General features: G+C 43.6%; 1 protein-coding gene across 1 annotated transcript in view; it reads right to left on the reverse strand.

The window, feature by feature from the left end:
- Positions 1–25,128, reverse strand: part of schip1 (schwannomin interacting protein 1) — a 208,406-nt gene that overhangs the window by 178,570 nt on the left and 4,708 nt on the right. The window contains exons 3-5 of the mRNA XM_061073218.1: positions 19,552–19,619; positions 19,358–19,444; positions 17,827–17,962 (exon numbers count right to left, since the gene is read on the reverse strand). Coding sequence (XP_060929201.1) covers positions 17,827–17,962; positions 19,358–19,444; positions 19,552–19,619 — 291 coding nt within the window. The remainder of the gene's footprint in view (positions 1–17,826; positions 17,963–19,357; positions 19,445–19,551; positions 19,620–25,128) is intronic.

The raw sequence follows: 25,128 nt of genomic DNA on the forward strand, positions 1-25,128 counted from the left end.
GCAACTCCTCCGTAGGCCTCCTCTGTTTGTCTCTCTGTGAATCAATGGCCACCAACGGGTCCGTCCAAGTCTGAGCAGAGGAAATTAAGCCGGAGAGGAATGGAGAGGACAGCGGTGTTCAGGCCCGGCTGAAGGTTAAGCTGTTGCCCACCTGGACCTCAGTGCAAGCAGGGCAGACTAACAGAAGCAGACACAGACCGGAGTCAGGAGACAGAGAGGCTGATGGATGGAAACAATCCACCCATACTCATGACCACAGTCTATATAAGAGATCAGATAAGAGAGCTAATTTACTACAGAGGAAACCATTCATAATGACCACGTCTGTCTAGTTAAATTCATCACGAGATAGGGATGATTATTCAAACCTGCTTTTTTTTACTCATGCACCATTTAATTGGCTTTTATATATTAATTATATTAATGCATACAACTCCGCTATTTGCCGATTTTCAGATAAAATAACAACTTGTGATGGGAGCCTCTCCTGCTCCACTGTCTGACTAAACTCCACTCTCCACTAAGATACCTGCTGCAGGGAGAGCAGAAATCATAGTTACGAACTGTCAACCAAGATATCAAATGCTGCGCCTGTGCACTTGCACATAAACAGAAACACAGCACAGGAGTGATATGTTCTGAGCGCAGACAGAGATGGTCATGATACGATGTAGCAAAACTCATGGAAAACAAGATAAAGAAGAGGAAGCATAATGGACAGCTTGCAGAATGCATTGTCAAACAGTTACTGTTCCTGTCGAGACCATATATTTTATTTCTCCTCATCAATCAACAAAGGGATTTTGCTCCTCTGCTCTTTTCTAATCACATGCAGAGCTGATGTAATCTCATTTATATATATATATATATATATATATCATAAAGTGTTTTGTGTATTCCTCAATAAGCGATATGATGATCTGCAGGGAGCACTTATTTCTGGTCTGTGTGTGCTTATTTCACATAGTTTTATCTACTTATTAATCAGGTACACAGTTCCAGATCATGCTGGTCCAATGTAACTCCTGGAAAAGAACCCAAATCAACAATTTAATTGCATTATTTCATTACTATAAGCAGATTATTTAAAAGCACTTGTATGAGAATGATTCTGCCCCAAGGTTGTTGATCCATATAAACAGTTGGTATCTGTACCTATGATCACTGTAAACTGTTTCAACACTATTCCATTATCCTGCCTCTATCTCCATGGTAGACGCGCTTGTTTCTCACTGACATTTGCAGAGTAGATACCATTTGAATGAAGGTTTAGTTTGGAATTCAATTAAGCCAGACTGGAGCCACTACTTGATCGAATCCACTAACTGAGATAAGATAATCTATCAACTCAGCAAAGTTCATTTGACCAAAAGAGTTCAGGAAACAAACTCCCTGGCAAACTATTGCAGTCCTTGCACAGCAAAACAGTCCAAACTTATAACCCTTGATTTACTGAGAATCAATGTCAGGGAAACGGCCCTGCAGTATGATCTTGTCAAGTCAGAATATTCCGTCCAGATATAAACCAAATCAGGAGCCTCAGAGGAAGGATGCACAATGTCCCTGATCATTGTTACTGACAAATACAAATAAAAAATCCATCAATCTGTGTTAACCATTTCCCATCATCTTTTTTAAAAATCTTGACAGCAAAGGGGTTGAATTGGATGGAAACTAGCTAACACAGTAGGCTGGTAGCCAATGTAGATATCAATGTCCCAGCAGGTATCAAATCAAAATGAATTGTTTAGCTAACTTGCCAAGTAAACCGTCTGGAAACATTCTGTCCTGCATCTTCTGGCTTCAGTTAGCTCTCACCAATAAGTGAAATATGTTCGAATTTTCAATATTGCTCGTTTTTTTGCTTCATCACTTCTTCGTTTTCTCTGTCGATCTCCTCTTCAGTTTCTTAGGTGGCTCTACCATGATGATAATGGCGAGCTAATTGTCTCAATAGCTGCTAGCTAGAGCTGTAGTCTTGTTTGTGTAGGTAAGCAGGTCGTAACCTTTCAACACAGTACACCAAAGTTACATGGTGCCGCTCCAGGCGACTAGGGGGCGCTGTGGCAATAACAGATATGCCATTCCCCCTATTACAAGTTTATGTACCATTAAAATGACTTTGAAGCTGTTGTAAATGGCATACGAACAACCTAGTGTTGCTTGAAAGACAATTGTGTCTTCAATTTGACCATTGACTTCAATTGTCTCTACTGCATCTTTATGCACTTCACACTAGTCAAAGTATTCAGGGGTGCTCTGTGCAGAATTTTTACATAGGAATTGTTTGTCTGTGTGTGTGTGTGTGTGTGCGTGCGTGTGTGTGTGTGTGTGTGTGTGTGTGTGTGTTTGTGTGCTTTTAGTGACTTTAGTGTAATCCGCTGGAGGCTAACCAGCAGGAAAGCCACTAGCTTAGAGGGTGTTGCTTCCACAGGGCAGTAGAGCAGCAGAAAGCCTCCTTGCACTTGTGGACACATGTGTAAACATGACAGACAAACACCAATGCACCCTGACATGCACAGGCTTAGGCTCGTCTTGGGGTGTAAAGAGCCTTCATGCAACAACTCTCAGTGACCGAGAGACCAGGGGCAGAAAGAAAGAGAGAGGGGAGAAAAACTTAATTTAGAAAGCAAACAAGCTGTTCACAGCGTCCTCATCTATAATGCAGAGGAGAAAGCCCCAGTGTTTCAGCAGCAGCAGCAGCAGGATATACTGATGTAATCTTGAGCACTGCACATACCTGTGAGTATGCAAGTGTGCAGCAGCCGTGCGCTCATGCATACAGCGCGTTTCACCTGCTCCTGTGAGAATACGTAAGTTTTCTAAATCCAAGTTTTCACACACGCATTCTGGCCTGCACGTGTGCGTTTCTCATGTTTATACAGGATATAAGGGGAAAATCAATGCCTTAGCTCAAGCGTGTTGCTCCCCACACGCACGCTACACAATGACAGACGGGCTTTGGAGGCAGGATGGAGAGTCTGATGTAATGCAGCTTCAAACACTCGGAGGGATCAGAAGGAACATCACACACTGCCACAAATGAAAGAATGAAAAAAAAGAAAATGCAAACCCAAACCTTTCTAACTCTCATTCTGCCAGACAGATTACAGAGGGAAATAAGTTCTGGGAGAGAATGAAAGACAATACAGGTGAAGTGGAAACCCACGGGAACTGAGGGAGAGAAAACTGAGGGAAAGTCTGTATTTGTTACTGGTACAAGTGAGGGCGGGGTAAAATAAAAGGGACAATGCAAAAACATTTTTAATTGTCAATGCACCACGTTAGTATCAAGGCTTTAATTTTGTCTGGGCCAGAATGGCAGTAAATGTTCTCAGTTTCCGCACCAGAATAGGCTGTTGTGCCAGGCGAGTGTTTGCTCGGAGGGCCGTCTGGGAGAGAAGGAGCTAAATATAACCATTACAGAGCCAGTGCACGTGCTACCACAGCCACCAGCCCTCCTGTCGCCGACACAGACAAGAGCCTTCCAACAAGCTGCAGAATTATCGCAGATACAGATCAATAGCGTATTTGGCTACAGAGGCTTAACTTCAATCATTCTGACGTCCAGAGTTAGATGAGAAGTTTGATACCACACTCACGTCTCTACTGTAAATATGACACCATGACTAGACTGCAAGCAGCCATAGTAGTGAGTTTTGTGCAGGATGTGATATGTGCATGAGAGAATTGTGATATTTTTCAAAACGTTAAACTTCAAGATGCAGGGGAGCGAGCTACCATCTCTAGAGCAACCGTTTCAATAAAGCTCCTCGCCATATTATGCCTATGAATGGTGTTGCAGAAATATCTTAAATGAACAGCCCATAATGTGTCTATATCAAGTGCTAACATTTAGCATCTACACATTCTTGCAGTGTACATCTATTGGCCACTTTTTGAGTGCAGTTACTGTATCTTTTAAAAAAAGGAATAATATTACATTTGCATTTATACTTTCTGTGATTTTATGTACGCCCAACGAGCACCAGGAACAAATCTTGAGGCTAAAAGAATACATATTTATATGCCTCACACACCAAGGGGAGAAAGTATTTTTGGGGTGACAGACAGGCCAATTAGGAGTGAACACAGTGTGCGTGTGGGTGTGGGTGTGGGTGTGTGTGTGTGTGGGTGTGTGTGTGTTTGAAAGTGAGAGGACGAGATGTAAAAAGATGCAGAGATTGAACAATGTGAGATGGTTAAAACTGAGTATTGAAGCCCGGTAGTTCTTCTCCTGCCTCCTTGTAATTTAAATGGACTTCCAACACGTGTGCAGCCGTTTTCACCAGCACTGCACCAATTAAAGGAGAAAAAAAGAGCATTTTCTTTACATCGAGAAGTCAATTAGCTGTCTTCAGTGCTGAGTTAATTTAACTTCAGAGGAAAACGTGGATCCCAAAGCCGTGGGGGTTAGTAATTAGCTTTGCTGTTATGGTGCTACAGTGCCTCTCAGTGTGGCCACAAATTGGAAGCAGTGGAATGGTGGAGTCCTATTTTCTTACCAAAGCTCCACATTACCGTTTTATAGATTCATCCTCCTCATTATTAACCTTCCTCATCCCTCCAATTTATCATAAAACACATATAATACATACATACCAGCAGAAAAAGTCCTAAACCTGATATTCTGTCTCCTTCATGCTCCATCTCACAGGCACATAATACAGGCTGTAGAGTTCAGCTTTATATCTCAAGGTATTAGAGGCTGAGAAAAGTGACCACTCACAGTGTGAATGATGAGAGAGACTGACAAGGTTTGAAGACACACGGACCACAATTCAGCAAACCTATCAGTTGCTATCATATATCATTTTGACTATTTATTATTATTTATACAATCTTTTGACTGTCATTTGTCAGGTAACTATCTAAATATCAGTTGGTTAGAGTTTCTCAAAGGTGAGGATTTGCGTCTCTCCTCTGTTTGAGAAGTGCTATTTAGATTAATGTTTTTATATTTTGCAGACATCACCTTGAACTCAGAGAACTGGTGATGGGGCATTCACATTCTTTTGTGAAATTTAAAGACCAACCTGCTTAAAAACAAGCATATTGAACAACAGCATATTGAACAATGGTAGAAAATCAATATGGCTTTCCAGGCAGCAGGTGGATTCTGTAGATAGCTGCAACACTTTTATTTTTCTGAAAAGTTCAGGATCCAAATGCATTTGGTCAGGTTGAAAACAAACATTTGAAATAAAACAAATGAATATCACATCAGAATGAAAGAGAAAATACAAAAAGTAGAACTTAGAAATTTTTAATGCTTCTTATTATATATTTCATTTTCAGCTGCTCAATAAATTGAAAAATAATGGTTGTCTAAAGAGTGATTTAATGTCATTAATCTGAGAGTGATATTGAGATACCAAAGTTTTTTTTATAGTCTAATGATACATGTACATTATAACTGGCTTCTTATTATAAAGAAAATGGGGAAAATGTAAATCAAGACCCCAAAAAAGGGATGACGCTTCTAACGTAGAAGACAGCGATGAAGATGTCAAGAGAGTTTGTGGTGATAAGAGATGACGGCGTGAGGCTGCTGTAAACATGATCATATGATCGACTCAGCAGAGTTAATAAGTCACTTCCTGCCTCGGATTTGATGCTGTTGTGATGAACGAGTGTGTGTAGAAAACCTCCCGCTGTGTTGTGTGTGAGTGTAAAAGGCAGATTACAGGTTAACTCTGCAGCTAATTCTCTGGATTTTACCCAGAGGTCATGTCTGAAAACGGCTTCAGTGCAAAGACCACTCCAGATTGTTGTGTCCGGACTATTGATCACATTTAACCCTTGAAACGTTCGTCCTGTCAGACAGACACAAGAGCAGCACAGGCTGCATTATGCTGAGGCTGAGCTAGAGCAACTGCTTTGGTCTCCCTTCTGTCAGTGCTTCTTTCTCTTCTCCTCTTTCCGCCACTCCCATCACTGTTGTGGTATTTTGAGTTTAACACTCACTCTGCTGTTTCCTCTCTTCACTCTGTGGCAGGAAATGGTATCCGCTAAACGAGAGCAGGAGGAGGAACACTGGGAGCTGGTGTATGATTTCATTCTTCAAACTAAATGTTTTACCGTAAACGCTATCGTAAAACTCTCTCTCTCGCTCTCTCTCTTTCTCTCTCACACACCCACAGGCACACAACATTATGTTTGAAGAGCTACATCAGAAAAGGAAGGTGTTTCCTGTTCGCCATCACTGAGCTAATACTATTTCACATGGAAGGATCGGGATAATATATCATAGATAAACCATTAAAGATCACTTGATGCAAGAATCCAAAACATCAGGGGATATCAACCGTCATTATTTTCTGGGACACTTTATTTTTGCTTTGGAAACCCTCAGCTCAAATTTCTACAAAAAGCACTTTGTAGAGCTTTGGAAAAACCGGCGCTCACTGAAGATTACATAACTTAAAAAGCCGAAACCAACGGCTCTCACCTTTCCGGCTGAATTTTCACAATATGCTCAGGAGTGTGATTGACAGGATGGAGGGTAGCAGGACGTCGTTTAAATGAGTGAAGAAGGACATCCCGAGCAAGTTCACTGTTACCATGGTGATGGATAGAAGATTACAAGGATGTGTTTGAATTAACCGGGGGGGCAAACGCAGGTGCTCTGTACAATACGTGGGCGCACATGACAAAGGGACGCACACCTCAGAACACTCACACACACGTGCCTTTACATTTGATGTCAATGCGTATGCAAATACAAGAGCTTTGACAGTGGCTTCAAAGATTCAAAAATCTATAATAGACAAGAGGCACAACTTCAAAGCGAAGGCTCTTGGCTGAGAAGATTCCCGAACATGCTAAAAGCACGCAACACGAGCACAGTTTTCACTCACTGACATGTAGAGGGGGACTGGAAGAGAGAAAGGCCCGGCACTCGGCCCGCAGCGATCCGCTATCTGTCGTTCCAGTCCCTTTAATGTGTTGCAATGTTGTGGTGTCTCTTTTTGTGACGCTGTGAGGAATGGATTCTCATTATGCGCCTCAAACTGGAGGACAACACCTCCTCCCTTTATCCGTGACTCATAGATCAAACAGACATGAGAGAGGGCAGACAGAGATCAAATGCGCCTGCGAGAAATCCACCCACAGGACATCTCCACTGCCTCCACTGGCATACTTAACACATGCTGCAGTAGTACACATTCATACTCCAATACAGCAACAACACAGGCGCATATGTGCACGAGTGGTTAAAGCTTTGCACGAGCCGGCCGAAATCTCCCAAGGTCAGTATTCAATATGAAATCTTAGTGTGGAAAACATCGCCTGAGAATCGACTGAGCCCTGCAGCTTACAAGCAAACTGCAGAGGCGATAATATCAACAACTCAGTGCCGACTATTTAACTTTAAAAAGGCACAAATCAACCCATGCACGACTTTGCCTAATTCCACTTCTGAATGTATTCAGAAAAACAAATTGCGGTCCTGATGGCTTTGACAATAACCACAGAAAACTCACCAGATCCCTTTGAAAAAAGAAAAAGACAAAGCCTTAGCACGCTGAGCACGAAATAAAAGATCAGTGGGTTTGCTCCAGCGCGGAATCCTGCGGCTGACTGACACGCCACCTCATTGAAATGTTCATTTATAAGCTTATTCAGTAATAATCACATTCAAGATCTAAAGAGAAAATTGAACGTGTCTCTGCAGGGGTGAGAAAAACAACATATCCTTTATTAGCCAGAAAACATTCATTAATTGTTCCTTTTGTCTAACTGATGTTTAAACTGTCGATAGACTGTTAGAGCCGTGATGAGTGGTTTTGCTTACCGTACAGTGCCCAGGATAATGAGACCAACCGCAGCTCGCTGACACAGCCTGGACTTTACGATGTCAGGGAGCTGGCTCTCATTTAACAGTCACTGATCGGCTCATGACTTTTCTCTGCTTATTGTTGAAGTACAATTACTCTGTGGGGTCTCTACTGAAGCTAAAAGACACATGACAGATTTTTATTGAAGGAGAACAATCGAAACCTCCACTTACATCAGCTTCCACATATTGCACCTACAAGGTGTTGCTTTCGACATGTACACATCCAGACAATCTGTACGTATGTTCTTATGGAAGTCACATCCCGAAGCAGTAGTAAAGGAAGAACAACCTCCTCCTCTCTCCATCCTGTCTCGAGCCATTGCTTGTAATTATGTCTTTAAAAAGCTACAATATGGCCACTTGAAGCTACAATCAAGAAACAGGCATCCCAACTCCTGTCGAAGACGATGAATAATACAAATGTGCACAGCTTGGACAAACGGGACCTTCGTCAAATCAGCAGTTCTACAAATTATTCGACGAACGCTATAAAGTTCATCATGAAGCAGCCAACTCATCAAGTTCTCTTGTCAGCGTCCATATCGTACCCAAGTAATTCATCTTTTTCTAATTAAATAAAAGCAGCACTAGATCATCACTGCTTGATGTTTATTCACTTTTTCCTAGCTGCAATCTTTTCCGATACGTGAACGCCAAAATGCGTCTTACTAAATGTAAGGAATGTGGAGATTTGCCTCCAGAATAAGCCCCTTTTCCACTGGTCAAGCAAACCTCTGATGGCCAATTTCATTTGGCTTTTGGCTGCAGTTAAAATAGATACAATCTGCATTCACTGCGGGGTCAAATGATTCTGCAGTAGACAAAGATTTTTATTGGCTCTAGTCGATCGACAGTGATATAAATGTAACACCCGGGTGAACATGTTAACAGCGAGGTGAAAGAAAAAGCTCCTCGACTAGCAATGGGAAAGGGATAAGAGAGTAGTACCCTGGTAACCTTATATAAGAAAGGTTTTATTTGCTATCATGAGCCAGTTTTTTGCATTGCCATTTATCTGCAAAGGCCTTAAGAGAAAGAGTCTTTTGCAGAACCTTTTATCAGGCTTCCTCTCTAAGGGTTGGGGTTAACTGACAAGCAAAGGTGTCCATGATCAGATGAGAAGCGAAGAAGTGAATACCTCATGGACCCCACTGCACTGGATATGATATAAAACATGCAATTTAACAGCCTGGACTTCATTTTCTCTCACCGTCCACCGCCTTCCCCAGCCTCCTCTCGCACACGCACGCTTTTGATTTCACTCCTCGAACTCCCTCTCCTCTCTGAGGGCAGCTCCCAGTTCCTGTCTCCGCAACCACCGAGCGCTCTGTACACTCAGCGGGGGTTTCTGTCAGAGGAGGATTATAATGCCTCTGATCTGGTTAATGGACAGTAATGGTAGATGGCTGATGAACGGAGGAGGGTGAGGAGGAGAGGTCGGAGAGAGGGAGGAAGAGGGCCAGTAGTGATAGCGAGAAGGATCTGAAATGTTCCAGAGGGTTTCCCCTATATCTGAGGCGGGTCGAGAGAGGAGATCAACCCCACTCCTCTCCTCCCCTCCCCTCTTACTCCTCTCTCCTCCAGGGATCTCATTATGGCGGCCTCACTGGCCATGAGGACTGAGCCCATCTGTGTAAGAGATTGGCTAAAGAGGGGGACAAGCCCTTTATGTGTAAGAGGATGGGAGTAAGTGGTGGTGGGGCCGGGGATGGGGGGGGGTAGGAAAGCAGGAGACTGAAAGAGAACGTAGAAGAAAGGAAGAGGAGAAGATAACTGTGGGCCGCAGAGCAGAGAGAGAGAGAACTAGAGGAGATATTAGAACAGCAGAGCCTGTAGCCTGAGGTACCAGATTGTTATTACTGTTGCAGATGGTTGGGAGACTCTTCCAGCTGATTTATGTTTTTCGTTATATTCGGCGTATGTGTTTCTACGTGTCACATCCATGTCTGCACGCGGCTGTATGCTTGTTTAGCCTAAGTTATGTCGGCTAAATGGCATGTTTTTCCATATAAATAACCAATTAGAAGCTCGGGGGAGTTTGCAGTGAGCTGCGGCGTCCAATCAAATCCCCATACACCAGCTGTAAACGCTCTCATCACACGCGGCCTGCTGTAAATATCCAATGAAGAGACTCAGGATCCTGTGGTCAAAGACAGAATACAACAGTAAATGAAAACTAAAATGAGCCGAAAAGCTCTTTCCCTCTCCACTCCATTTTCTTTCTGTCCTCCCCCTGTGTCCTGATCAAGATTTATCTTACTCTCTGCTCTTCTTCCCCGTGTCAGTTCTCATCCATTTTTCTATACGGCTTTCATTGATTTCTCATTTTTTTCCGGGGTGATAAGATGCTTTTAATTTGGCACGAAGACTGTTAGTGTGTTTACATTTGTGTACATGATCTAATGTATGTGTATTTATCTTTGTAGGTTCCACAAGTGACAGATGGACAGTGGCAAAGAAGAAATGAGCCATTCCGACACACATGCCTGCGTGGCTGTTGGATCTCGCACCTGCACAGAAGTGAGGTCACAGTGGCCCTAATGTAGAGTTATTATCCTCATAATCTCCAAAATCCACCACATCTTCTCTCTATTTACTCAGCTCTTCTTTTCAGCTGCTGAGCCATTCGTCGCTGTCTCTCCGCCTCCTGGAGAAATCAACTTTCCACTCCTCTCGTTTTCCCTCTCTCCCACACAGCCATGATAAATCTCCAAGATTTGTTCCCAATGGGCTTTTGCAAAAATCAATGGCCATTTTGGAGCATCACATTCTGGGCATCGGGCTTGTGGGCTGATAGGGAGGGTATGACAGTATATCTATGTAGATTCTGAAATGCTGAATAATTCTCAACTAAAAGCCATTATGAATTATTTCTGAGTGTAGCTATCATTCTGTTAATTGTGGACAGCCTCACCAAAACCCCTTTCTCTAACCCTTAACCATGACCAATTAATGACTAACCCTAACCTTTACCTGACCACATTTCACATCTTACCCTTAACCCCCAACCAGGACCTCACAATTACATTTTACCTCATTAGGACAAAGCTTTGGTCCCCATGAGGTCAACTGGTCCTTACCCGGTCAGTATTTATAGCAGAAAAGGAATCTATAGGTCCTATCATACATTATATATATTGCTGCAACATGTGGAGGAGTCAGGCTTGCATGCCTAGTTACAGTTGCTAAGTTATGATTGGACAATTGCTGCTCAGTTAATAAGTAAATATGAGAGTATGAGATAAGTCTATTTGAATTAATTTGCTTTCATTTGCATTATTGTGAATTTACCAAAACAAAAGGAAAAACATAAAAGAGCTGAGTTTGCAGGGGAAAAAAACATAATTTGACAACAATACACAAATAAACACAAGGGTTTAATTAATTATACAGGTATATGTCTACTGTAAGAATGAATAGTTCACGGGAACAGAAACATTTATGTGGCTACTATTAGGATATTTACAATGCAGTAAATGTGTGTTTATACATGGTGGGTGTGTGTACAGCGTGTGTGTATGAAGATGTTTGTGAATACTCCTCCAGAGTTTCTATTTTGCACCGGCGATCACGTTATCTTACAAACACGAGAGTTACTGTCTCTCAGGAAGCCAGCTGAGCCTGGGCCTGTTCTGATTGTAAATAAGCTAATAGGCAAAAGTCGTGGCTATCAAATGAGCTCAGCCCGATCGATGTCAACTCCGGGCCAGAGGTATATAAATTCATTTCAAATGAGACACCAACTGTCACCAATAAAACCAGTAATATGCTAGCATCTGTCTGCAGAAGCCGGGGACTGGTGTGTGTTTGTGCAAGTGGGTGCGGGTGTGTGCCTGTGTGCATCAAGAGGCGGTGGGAGGGAAAGCGAGGGATGACACGGAGTGAGGCTGGGAAAAAGGGATTAAGGGGGGTGTTGAGGTGGAAGCATGGATGAAGCCGTCACTTGGCTTTGTGAGATTCTTGGCGGTGAGAGATGAGAGAATGATCTCCCACGCAGGCTGCAGGAATGCTTACACTAACACTTTCCCTCCTCCTGGGCGCTGGAAGAGGAGGAGGAGGAGGAGGGTGGGGGGTGCAAACACACCACAGCGATAGGACAAGATCAATGTCCACAAACACTGGAGACAAACAAACACAACAACACACACACAAACTTTGTAATAAGCAACCCCAGGTGTGGATGACATAATGTGTTTTTAATCTAAATTCCCATTCAACTCTCCTTTACCTTTTTGCTTCTCTCCGTCTTCACCTGACAGCATTTCTCTTAACTATCCATCACTGGAATCATTTCATTTGTGATCAGGCCGCCCGGCAGCAGCAGTATTAGTTCTGCTGTAATGACAGGCTCGGCACCGGAGCGTTTCATCATCATTCTCGTCTCCAACACTTCAGCTTTGATCGCTGGTTTGTGTCTCCGAATAAAACTCAGCAAAGCGTCCCAGAGGACCACGCTCAGCTGTGAATCACAGGGATCCACTCGAGCTACAAAGTCAGCACGTACCAATGCTCACATTTACACATTCAAACACACATTCACATCACGCTATACACCAGCGAAACTAAGAGCTAAATACAGCAAACTACATTCATACTAATTTATTGGAAGCACCATTAAAAACCGACCTTGTGTCCATAACAGCTTGCGGGTCTTCATCTTTTGGACCTGCGCCCTTCTGTATCAAAGACCGTATCTGTATTCTAAACTTGCAGCCACTCAGTTAGTAGGGATCTTTCACCCGGATACGTGGACATACAGAATGTTAAGTTTTGCCTGAAGGGAGGAGTATGGACTTGCACTACAATGAGTACAGCCAAAAGGTTTTTTCGCCCAGAGCATTTTGGTGAATGCCAGTATTTTAAGTTGAATTGGATCAGAAAACTGCTACAAACTACAACCAGGAGTAGGGATGGGTATCGTTTGGTTTTTATCCGATACCGGTTCCTAACCGATACTTTTAAAACGATACCGGTGCCTAAACGGTGCCTGAACCGATACTTTTTTCAAAAAAGTGCACAAAACGATGCTTGAATAAGAAAGGCTTTTTTATTGCCAAATATATTAACTGTTTAAAGTAGATTATAAATATAAATAAATACAAAACCCTTTTTAACTTAAAACTATGAATATCATACGAACTGCTAACAAAAGTTTACACTATACTTAAATAAATAAAAATAAATACAAAACACACACACTCAGACTTGTGACTCTGACTTCGGTGCCTGAGCCAAATGAAGACTGAGGGTCGCTTTCCCGTCACGCGGAGACCCCCGTGTCTCCGCGGCGGGGGCTGTCGCAGGGGGGCTTCGGCCCCCCGCCTTCGCCCCCCCCAAATGCAGACGCTTTTATGAAACATTTCTCGGCGTGGTCTTCGCTCCTCCCGCCCCGAGCCTTTCCAAGCCGACCCGGAGCCGGTCGTGGCGCACCGCCACGGAGGAAATGCGCACGGCGGGGGCCAGCCAGCGCCGGGGAGAGGTCTCCCGAGGAGATCCCCCCCCCCCCCCCCCACCACCACCACCACCTGCACGGGAGCCCTGACGCACACGGGGCGCGGGCAGCGCGGGGACAAGATTTTGTCCACCGGCAGCCGCGCCTGCGGGGGCCCGGCGGCCGGCGGGAGCCGCCGCTTCCCGTGAAGGAAGGAGCGGAAGTGTGAGGAGGCGGGAGGAGCGGAGACCTCAGTCTTCCATTTGCTCAGGCACCGAAATGAAGCACCGAAATCTCCGTTGCATTTCGGTCCGGGTAGGTACCGGTTGTATTGGAACCGGTTCCATATTGGAACCGGTTCTCGGTACCCAACCCTAACCAGGAGATGATTTGGTGAAATAGTGGAATAAAGGGGAACTGCTTTTTTTTGAGGGTTTGTGTAGAAGGACTCAAATGTCTGAGTCAGCTGCTCTGCTCTTCTTCTGCCATCCCGAGTGGGAAATGAGCTCACATCGTTGAGCAAGTGGGCGCATTGATGACATTTCCACTAGCGACGGACACAAAACTGGTAGAAATATCTCAGGATGAAAATGTCGTACACGTAGAAGAAGACGACAAATGTTCAAGAACTTGGAAATACAAACTCCTCTCTGTCTTTCTGCATTCTTCATATGTGAAACTGCTGCCAGCAAATGCCCGGACCCAGTTTTTTTGGTCATTTTCCAGAATTCCTGTACGATAACACATACTGTGTGGATGTCAGGTTCAGGATAGAGACTCCAGGAGGTCACTGCGCCTGATCAGGAAATCCTCCCACTCGTATCTAAACAGCAAAACCTATAATGTGTTAGTTTGTGACTTTTAAAAGATTGTGTTTCCTATGGACAGAGCCAGGCGAGCTGCCTCCCTGCTTCCTTTCTCTGTGCGAAGCTAAGCTGAGAATCTCCCGGGTGTATAGACTGACACTGAACAGACAGATGTGATGGCTGTATCAATCTTCTCCCCTCTCTCTTGGCAGGAAATCAAATAAGCTCATTTACCAAATTTCAAAGCTATTCCTTTGAGTAAGAACGTCACTGTTTCATATCAAAAATCAACCTGCAGGGGATTTTATACCGTTATTGATTACGTCTTGGCCGGGCGCTGAGACATTACAGCTTATTAGTTCTCCCATAATGGCCATGATTTTACTCCACAGCCTCACACCCGCCCTCTTACAGAGTCATCCATACAACAATCCCAGCAGGTCAGTCAACACAAGGCAGCGGTGTCAGAACAGTCAGACCTATTGATTTACTATCAGCGTGGCCAGGAATGACCAATGCACGACATGGAGGGCTTGGCCCCCCGGTGTATAAATAATACATTCAGGTTCTAGGGTTACGGCGAGCTTGAACCGGCCATTTCTGGGCATGCAATCCATAGAAGATGCACACAGACAGACATAGGACACAAGCTGACATTGGAGACACTGACACATATTTGAATTCTGGAAGGTGTTATGACAGTGAGAGAGAGTTGATTGAGGAGGTTTTTCTGTGTGAGAGACGATGAGGGAGAAAAACCTCGGTGTGTGCTGCAGTGTCTTATCTATTCCTGTGTGTGTGCGCGTATAGTGTTCAATATCAGAGTTCTATGAAATATGCATGAACACCCCCCCGCCCAACACAAACACACACACACACACACACACACACACACACACACACACACCCACACACAAACACACACAAACACAGGGTGTAGCAAGGTCCTTCACATGAGCTCACATGAACACACACACACACACACACACACATAATGTGGCACCCTGGCCTTACACTGATGAATGCCTGTCCTTCAGAGAGCAGTCACAGAGGAGTGATACAGTGCGAATGAGGACGGACAATGAGACGGAGACAGAGGTGAGAGACAGACACGGAAAAAGAAAATCTGTGCAGGGCAGAGGTGGAGAAGTGATGGAGGGGAGATTGAGAGAGAGAAAAAACAGCAGCGTCTGTCCAGCATTTCTCTCTAAAGATAACAGCGACTGAATAAAAGATGGATTGGAGGAGAGAAAGTGAGCATTTGATCATAAAAGATATGTGTGAGATGCATTTCTGAAGAGTGGTAGATCGACAGACTTTCCATATTCAATACAGAGGGTTAGTGAGTACACAAAATCTGTTAGAACTGTACACATTATGTTTAATTTTACACTCATTTGTTTGGATTCAGAATTTCAATGTATCTCTTACTGTATTTATGAACTTTTCGTTTTCAGGAGAGGATTAGGGATGAATATTGTGTTAACTGTGTAATGGTGTGGACACAAGCCGACAAGTAAACAGCGTACAGTAAACCCATCTCAGGGTTAGGGGGGGGATTTATATAGCTAACTAAAAGTGGCTGGAGTAAATGCCTATCTTGCATCTTCCGAGACAGCAGCCAATCACGCCGCAGGCTATTATGTAATCATGTGGCGTTTACTGCACACAAGAGACTTTTGTTCCCCGACTTCGTACTGTAAGCCGGTGCCATAAAACAGCGGCGAGCCTGGAGAGAAGCGCCGTCTCCAGAACAAACGCAGTGGGCCGAGAAGAAGGAGATGATGAGAGGAAACTGCATGTTAACATTACTTATTCTTTTTTCTTAGCATTATTTATTCAGGGTGGTTTTCACTGAGAGGGAACCTCGGCTTTACAGGAACACCCGTTCACACAGTTACACAGACGCTCTGCTGCGTGGATGAGGGTCGGATAAGTGCTGCTCTCTTGCTTTCCCCACCACTGCCCCTGTGTGTGGATCCTCAGCGGGGGGGGGGATGAATTCAGAACTTTTCCTAAGGCATAAGTTGCAATACTGCAGTTTAAAAATACTTCATCTAAAAGGCAGGCATTTAAAATGTAGAAAAATGCACAAGTATAATTAGATGTACAGAAATGATCCAATGTAAAAGGACTCATATATGCAAATATGAAAGTATTATTGGTATGGATGCATTTTATGAGTAAGAAGCATATTAGTATAAAGCTGGTTAAGGTGGAGATGAGGAGATGATATATACCAACACCAATACTGATGCTATACTAATAGTGTGATCATACAATATATGTTTAATCTATATCAATTTTACACGTTGATCATACGTTTTGCAAATAAAATCTTGTTCTGCAAAGAAACAAATGTACAACATTTCCCCATGAAATGTCATGGAGTATTTTAATGCAGCATCAAGTGCAAATACTCAATTAAAGAAGTTATACTCAATATTTAGCATTATTTATTTATGAACGTTGATATCTGTATAGTTACCTTCAACCACAGGTGTTGATCATGCAGCCACTGAGATGGACAGATTACATGGGATGGGAACAATTGTCTGAATCCCTCACATTATAATAAACATTGCAAATTTTGTATTTCCCATAAACTGCAATATTGAAAACGAAAACAGTAAAAGACAAGAGACGCGGATGAGGAGGTTTGTGTTTGTAGGGTGGGGTGGGGGTGGTGGGTTGGGGGGGTTCTTTGTCATCTTGATTTTTAAGTTACACCAACTTTCTAATTAGGAAGACATTTGCTGCTGTGCTAATGAACAACAAACTCCTCCAAGCAGAACAAACAACCTCAAAACAAAGTGCACACACGCAGCACGGCGCTCACAGTCTCTCACCACGACACCAGCCCATCTGTTTGCTCAAGAAATCTTGCTTTCCTCCAGCACTTCTTAAAAAGATTCTTAAAGAGAGGAGGAAATTCATCACACACACACACAGGCACACACACACACACACATAGACAAATGCAGACATGACATCATGCTTTTCAGTGCTGGCTCTGCAGAGAGCGTGGGCAGGGCTGTGCAGACTGAGGCCACAGACTCAGGAACTGGGCCGAGGAGAGTGAGAGAGTTTGTGTTTTGTCTGTCACTTGGAACTTGAGGTGGTCTACAGGCGTGTTTTTTTACATCTCAGCACCCATCTCTCTCCCTCTCTGCCGCCCGCCTCCGACACATTCTATCTCTCCGTCCCTCTCCTCTCACTGTTTATCTGCTGCTCTCATACAGCCTCTTGTTTTCTCCTCTCGTTGGCTTTTGTCTGGCTGACATGCCCTGTGAGCACTGTTTAATTCTCCCCCTGCGCTCCCCCGGGAGAGGGGAGGGGGGGTGGGCGGGATGAGACGAAGGGAGGACAAGGGCAGAGGCACTTCATTAATCAATCAACCGGCTTTGAAAATGTACCTAATTAATGGCTAATTACACATCCGGGCACGGCGCCAGCTGGCATCCCCACCACCTCCACCAGTGCGACCCCTGCGGTCCCCCAGATGACACTGGAGGTAAACACCCCTCCCTCACTCCCTCCTCTGCTCTCTTCTTTATGACTCTATCCATCCATGCATCCTCTCACCCATTCTTTTTTTGGGGCTCTGTGCAAACACAACAGATCACGGCTGGCGACTCACACGAGACGGCAGATAGCGTCAACATGTCGAGATCTGTCTCGCCACATGCCTCAGTCTCATGTCGCACCATGCAGTCGTCTGTTTAACTCTTTGAATGCAGTCTTACCGTGGACATATCGGCGGTGATCACCGGGTCCTGCTGGTTCTCTGAAGTCTCACCCTGACGAGGGCTTGTGAGGTCCTCTTCTTGCTCCTGACGACTTCCTGCGCAGGACATTTTTGCACGCCAGGCACGCTGGATCCTGGAAACAGGAGATAAAATGCACAGTGACACCTACTTCTCGTAAAAGACTTCATTAACCAGGCTGCGACTGGTTGATGGAGCATTTCTGAAGCTTAAATGGGCAGAAAACTTATATAAAAAAAACGATAGGAACAAAAATCCTCTAGAATGGCACTCAGGAAAGTTCATACCCCCGCCAAGGTCCAACAGTCCTCTAATGAAAACACATTTAAATTCACTACATGTAGGTTTTTCCTTGGATCTGCACCAAATTGCACATATTCTTAAGGAGCAGTCACTGAAACATTTTCTTTTTTTTTTAATTAAGTTCCATGAACTCTTCTCAGAGAAATCAGCAGCAATGTTGGGAAACCCTGCAAACAGGGTCCGGACTGCAACTCCAGAGGTGCATTTCTATAACAGATGTCCAATCAATGAACCTAAAATTAGCTTCAAGCACCACTAATGGTGAGTTAACACAGATAACTATGATTTATAGGAACACATAAAAGTTACAATTTTGGTTAATTTCAGAAAATATAATATAGACACGAGTATTCTATCCTAAGAAAACATTCAAATGAGAATTTACCTTCCAATATCCCTCTCTTGGCTTAAATAAAAGAAATATGGTGTATTTTTGAGTGAACTTTGCCACTTTCTTTTTCCAGTTAAACCTTTCTCAAACATTTTCTCGACATCTCACCCCTGTCTTTAACCTGCACAGACTCTTCTCTGTCTCTCACTCTCCACCTTCTTTCATCCCTGTAGTCACCCCAAAGCCCGGGTCCAGGAAGGAGTGTGGGATCAATTACCCGATGGAGAAACACATTCCCCTCCAGTGGAGCAGAGAGACAGCTGAGCCAAATGGAACAAATTGAATTAAGCCATAACTCCTCGCTCCAAAACCAATACCCTTTCCCCCCCTTCCTTCCTCCATCCCCATTTTCCCCGCTTCTATTCTCTCTTTGCTTCTTCTATCTCTCCGTTCCTGTGCCTCTCTGCCTCTTCTGCGAGTCCACCCTGACATGTTTTCCTATCCGTCTCACCTTCCCACACCCCAATCACGTTACCACTACTCGTAAACATTGGCTTTCTCTTCTCAGTCCTCAACTTTCAAGGGAGGCAGCGCCCGAGGCGAGAGCTGTCCTTCCTCGTTACACCTATGAAACCGCAGCTCCGTGTTTAAGTAAAATGGTATAAGACGGCAGTTTGAGCCCTCAAAAGTGCACTTTGACCCTGCCTCCAAAATCCAATCAGAGGTAAGATTGAATTAAAGCCGCGCAGGAATCGATCACTGCACCCACAACAAATAAACTGCACTTTTAAGGTCATATCCCTGACAATCAGAAATTAAACATTGGAAAATGAACAATAACACAACTTATAGAAAGGAGCCGCAGGTGACACTCACACAATAGCGTTGCTCTCCAGGCGCTGTCGGTGCTCCCGGCGATGTGGGCTGTTGTCATCCTCCTCCTCGCTCCTACAAGGACGGCTCCTGTGACGTCACACACGACAAAACGACGCACACAGTTCATCCCGTGGGTTACAGATAAATGGATTTTGTATTTGGAACGGCGGTACTGCTACGGTGCAGTGGCTTACCTCTCCACCTTGGGAGGCGCCGGCCCTCCGCTGTGGTTGCAGTAGCGATGGCACCTCTTGACTTCGTCCTGTGCGGTGAACAGTAAAAATATGGTTTTTAATTCTCATGAAATACAGGAGGGTCTGTGCCTCCACACAATCCACACGATAATAAATCGGCAGCATTTTGTGTAACTGCTCCTCCGCCCACGCACACTGTCTGTCTGGCATCGCTGCATAACTGAGCCGTAACTGCTCTTTTTATGATTTGTTTGTTATCTGCTTATTAACCTATGAGCGGAAGCATGTTTAGGTGCGTAAACACGGGCATGAATAATCACCAACAACTGAGAAGCAGGGTAAGAAAAACAACTGGTATGGTATCACTGATGTGTGAACAGCATGTGTGAGTGCTCAGCAGGTGCCAAACAGCCAGAGAGCGGCTGCAGGCCGGGGGGGGCAGGCCCTTCTTTTAGGCAGCTCTGGAGCCACAGCCATCAAGCTCAATGGAAGCAGATGGATGAGCTCCCAAAGCAGCAAAGCAGCACCACTCCATAGTATTCACCCATCTCCCTGTTAGTCAGCAGGGTGCATGCTGTGAGGGTTTGTTCATGTGTGCGTCGTGTGCTTGTGACTGCACCAAGGATGCAAGTATACATCCTGCTCACAGCTCAGTGTGATGTGGAAGCTAATGACCACAGTACTTGTAATGAGGAAGGTGACCTTTGCAGCGATGAACCCAACGAGTTATCAACTGCTCTTCCTCTCAGCTTTATGGAGCATTTTGGTTCTTTTCAGCTCATTGTCTTTGTTTTATGGCACAAAACGTTGCTATTTATCCCCTTGACTGGTCTCAGCTATCAGCAGAAACTGAATATTAAATAATCATAGTGACGTTTTCAGTACTGTGTAATCATGTAAATTATACAAATTCTTGTTTTCTTTAATTTGAATAGATCCTTTATGTATAAATTCTTTATATTTATATCGGGAGCAGGTCATCTCTAGGGAGGCCTCCATGTTTTCCAGACTGGACAAACACCTTTTAAGATTTGATGGCTACTGAAGTTTACCACAGGTTGTCTCTCATGTTTGGAAGGGGAGGGTGAGGGGGGGGGGGGGTTATTCAGCTGCAACATGCAACATCCCCACTAGATGACACTAAATAAAACACACAACCTTTAATAAAAAAAAAAAAAGGTGTTATTTTTCACCATTCTTCTGTTTGGATGAGAATGTGCCCATGATCAAAGTGGGGAACTGTTTGTTGTCATGGCAACAGCTCCATTCCATTACAAACCCTCAATTCAAACATCCACACACACACACTGACAAAGATTTTGTAAACTATGAGCTTGTAAACATTTTCAGTTAGCGCTAAAAGTTCACAGTATTTAACTGTGACATTTGGTTGCACCCTCTGAAATAATTATCAAAAATCATAATCACATTTCTTGTGTATGTGTGTGAATCTGTGAGCTTAAATTGTGTGTTTGGCTGCACATAGCGTTCACTGAGCTATAAAGCTACTTTAATTGGACAGTTCTCAATGTTCTCGCTGTTCCTCTTAGCGAAGCCAGGAGAGATTAATTAATCAGGATGCCAGGAAAAAGACAAATAAGGGTTTAGAGTATAATTGTATCAACAAGTGTTAATACTATTAATTCCTGACGCTGTCATGATACTCAAACCAAAAAGGGAATCCATGACGAATGAAAGTAAATGTTTTAAGGAAACACATCGGAAACACAAATATCGGATTTGGAATTTGAATTGTTTCAGCTTCATTTCTGTCTGAGGAAGTGGAGACATCTGTTCAATGTTAAGCACCTGAGTGTGACGTTATGCTAATGAAATCGGTTGCACTATTTTTAGGGTCCTCTTGGTTTTCTTATGTCAGTGCTTTCACCAAGCAACATTTAATTATTATTAGTGATACATTTTAATGACATAATAGTCAGTTGCTGAACATAAAAAGCATTACCACTTTAAATATAAAAATCATAGTATAAGTTTTATTTTGGAAATATAACCATTCACCTGAGTTTTAAAAGATCGTAGAACCTTCTTGACACACGGCACCTAGTGCTGGTCACTTTTACTGCTACTATCTTTTTTGTGTTTACAGCCAAGTGTAATGTCATGGCTCTCTGAACCGAATCAAGTGCACTCAAGTTATATGAGAGCAATAGAACTACCAAGGTGGCTTACAACTGCAGCTGATCACAGGAGGAACACATAACGTGGAGGGTTACTCTGGGTTACATGAGAACCTATTGAATCAATGGCTGAATACATGATTGCAAAAAACAGGCATGTTGACAAAAACCTCTTCTGCTGTGTGTGTAAGCAGCTTAATTGCATTATTTTCAAAACAGGGGCAATCAATAAAGTGTGATGTAAGGGGATGTGAGGGTGGACAGTAATAAGAATTATGGCAATGAAAAATGAGAGAAAAAGAGGAAGGAAAATGAAAGAAACCGAAAGCGGGCTTCCCTAATTGATGAGTCATTAAAATCCTAATTTCTAAGAGACCTGGTTCTATCACAGAGACTGATGGCAGACGCAACCGAGTGTCCACGCACACACACACACACACACACACACACACACACACACACACACACACACACACACACACACACACACACACACGCACACACACACACACAAAGAAAAAGACAAAGACTAAAGCTATTTCCCTCCTGTGTGAGAGAGACGGTTCACTTCAACCTTCAGCCTGTAGTATGGACTCTTACCGACACAAACACAGAGAAGCACATATGAACACAGACACACACAACTGAATGCACTAAGAGCAAACATGCCTGCACACACACACAAACCGACAGACACAACCACATGTTAACACACGCTCATACTGTTCTGCAGCCATCCTTGTTAGGACACTACATTGACATCATTTCATTATGGACAACCGAACCATAACCGTAACCAGGACCTCAGAAGTGACGTTTGGCCTCATTAGGACTGGTCTTTGGTCCCCATGAGGTTTGCTGGTCCTGAAAAGGTCAGTGTTTATAGGGGAGATGGTCTCAAGTTGGAGAAAAATGTGTACACACACACACACACACATACATGCATGTCAGTCTAATCTCAGAGGATTTGATTAAGTATGTGCATTGAAGGGCTGCATCTGACTATTGGCTGTTTCGCTGCAGCCCCGTTTGCCGATCAGCCCGGGGAAATGTCCAAAAAGGAGAAGGGATGTACCAGTGGAGATGCTTGTTCATCGCAACATCGGAAATCAATTTACATGCGCGGTGCGTGCAAGGAGTAATATGGAAGTCAACATTTACTCCTTCGTAGGAGTCCCCGAGTACAGACAAAAAGAGGCCGCTGAGAGATGAAGGTACTGATGTGTTCATGTGATTACATGATTTTAAATGCTACTACGCAGCCTAATTTTGCTCGAACATTTGAGGAGAGATGAAGTTAACTAAAGCACGAGAGGAAAAAAGACAATTAAATGTATGTAAATGTGACAAAGAGTCTAAATGATAAACTTGCATTGACAGAGAGCGCAATTTCATACTGATCAGATAACAGTTTTCAGAGATCCACACATTCATACAGTTTACAGTCTAAATGGTCTGTATTTATATCGCATTTTTCTAGTCTTGATAAAAAAAATGTTTTGCCATTCACCCATTCACACACACATTCATGCAGCGCATCAATGGGCAGCCCTTCCTTTCTATAAGGGGCAATTTGGGGTTCAGGAACTTGCCCAAGGACACTGATGCAGACGGGGGAGACCGGGAAGGAATCACAATCCTTCTGGTTAGAGCAGCAACACCGAAGGCTTCCATCATGCACACATACGGACGTGAGGCTAATTTCATATCTATAATTCAGCAGGTCATCAAATTTAGACAGAACCATTTATCTTAGAGCCAAACACAGAGTTTAAAGGTATGATTAAAACGTTATATTACTATATTATGTAAAAAAATATATATTTTGTAAATGTTTTTGGATCTTTAGTCAAAATGTTTTTAAATAACAACCAAAATGGAACTCAGCCTCCACCCATAGGGCACCATTTTTGTACAATACAGGCTGAGAAAGACAATGAAAACCTATTCATGTCAGTTTCATCTGGATTTTTATTTTATCTGAATCCAAGTGTACACCCTCATAGATAGCAACTTTCTTAGTATCACGATCCTTCTTTCGGCATTTTTCGCTTCGAAAATAAGGACAATGCTAACAAAGGTGATAAGAATTCCTGGGTCTGTGCCTTTATCTGGATTTGGACAAAATTGTATAAATTCTTCTTGGACCCATGCCCAATCCATCCAACAAGTCTCGTGGAAATGTGTTCTTTTGTTTGTGTGAAATCTAGCCTTGAAACCAACCAACAAACATCCCCTCAACACACAAAACATACCTGCTTTGTGTAGATAACGATACAAAACAAAGAAAAGAAGCTGAAGCAAACACTTGCCTGGAATTTCTGCTTGATTAAGATTCATTCCCCAAATAATTATTTAGTATTAAGAGTGAATACATTTTCTGTTAAATTTTCAATAACTGATTAATCACAGCAGCACTAATTCATACAGACGACATACAATGGAGTACATGTAGCCAAGATTGCGTTGAACCTTAAGAGAGGTTGGAGGAAGGAAATCTGCAATGAGGGACTCGGGAGGTAATCAATCAGGAGGAAGAGGAGGGCACAACGTTATTCTAAAATGGCAAAGGAGAGGAAGACATCCCGAGAAGTGTCGAGGTGGGAGAGGTGTGACAGCCACAGAGGACGGGAGGGGGGTGCGAGAGCGAGATAATGATCATATGGTCTATCAGAATGCAAAATGGAGCACTTGGGTCTAGTCCCCCTGCTCCTATTAAGCAGTAGAGAGCTGCTCTGGTTAACATATGGTGAGGAAGGGAGCAAGAGTATGTTCACCCCCCCCCCCAACACCCACACACACGTGCCCGACATGGGCGAGGGGGTTTCTCTCAGTGATCAAAGACTAGACTCATTCATTTGGACCAAACCAGCGATCCAAGACACGGTAATGGGAATGAATGGTGATGACTATAAAACTCACAGGAGAGTGTGTACTGCGCGTTGGGCTGTTAATCTATGATTGTGTGCATTTTGTATACGTTATCTTACATTATAATTAAATTTTAAAAAAAAGAGATTTAATGATATGAACCATGAGCACAGATGCACACACACACAGAGGATGTATTTTGGCGTCATATGGCGGCGGCGGCGGCCCGAGAGACAGCGATCTGTCAGCGCTCAGCTCATCTCGCCCCGGCGAAGGTTATTATGACTCAATCGCAGAGCGTTTGAGTGAGCTAGCGCAAACAGCACTCAGCAGAACTCCGTCCCAACTGGGGGAGAGAGAGAGAGAGAGAGAGAGAGAGAGACGATAATGCACTTCTGAAATATGACACCCGTCCCCGGCACCACCACACTCCCACCATATGCACATCCTTCTATATATCAGACGACGCTGCATCTAGGTCTGACTCCCACAATCCGTGCTGGTAACATGTTCGATGCTGGATTTCTGCTCCTGTTGAAGCACATTAATTAAGAAGATGTCCGTTTAA

This window comes from Limanda limanda, chromosome 6 (assembly GCF_963576545.1).
Source record: "Limanda limanda chromosome 6, fLimLim1.1, whole genome shotgun sequence".
NCBI lineage: Eukaryota > Metazoa > Chordata > Actinopteri > Pleuronectiformes > Pleuronectidae > Limanda > Limanda limanda.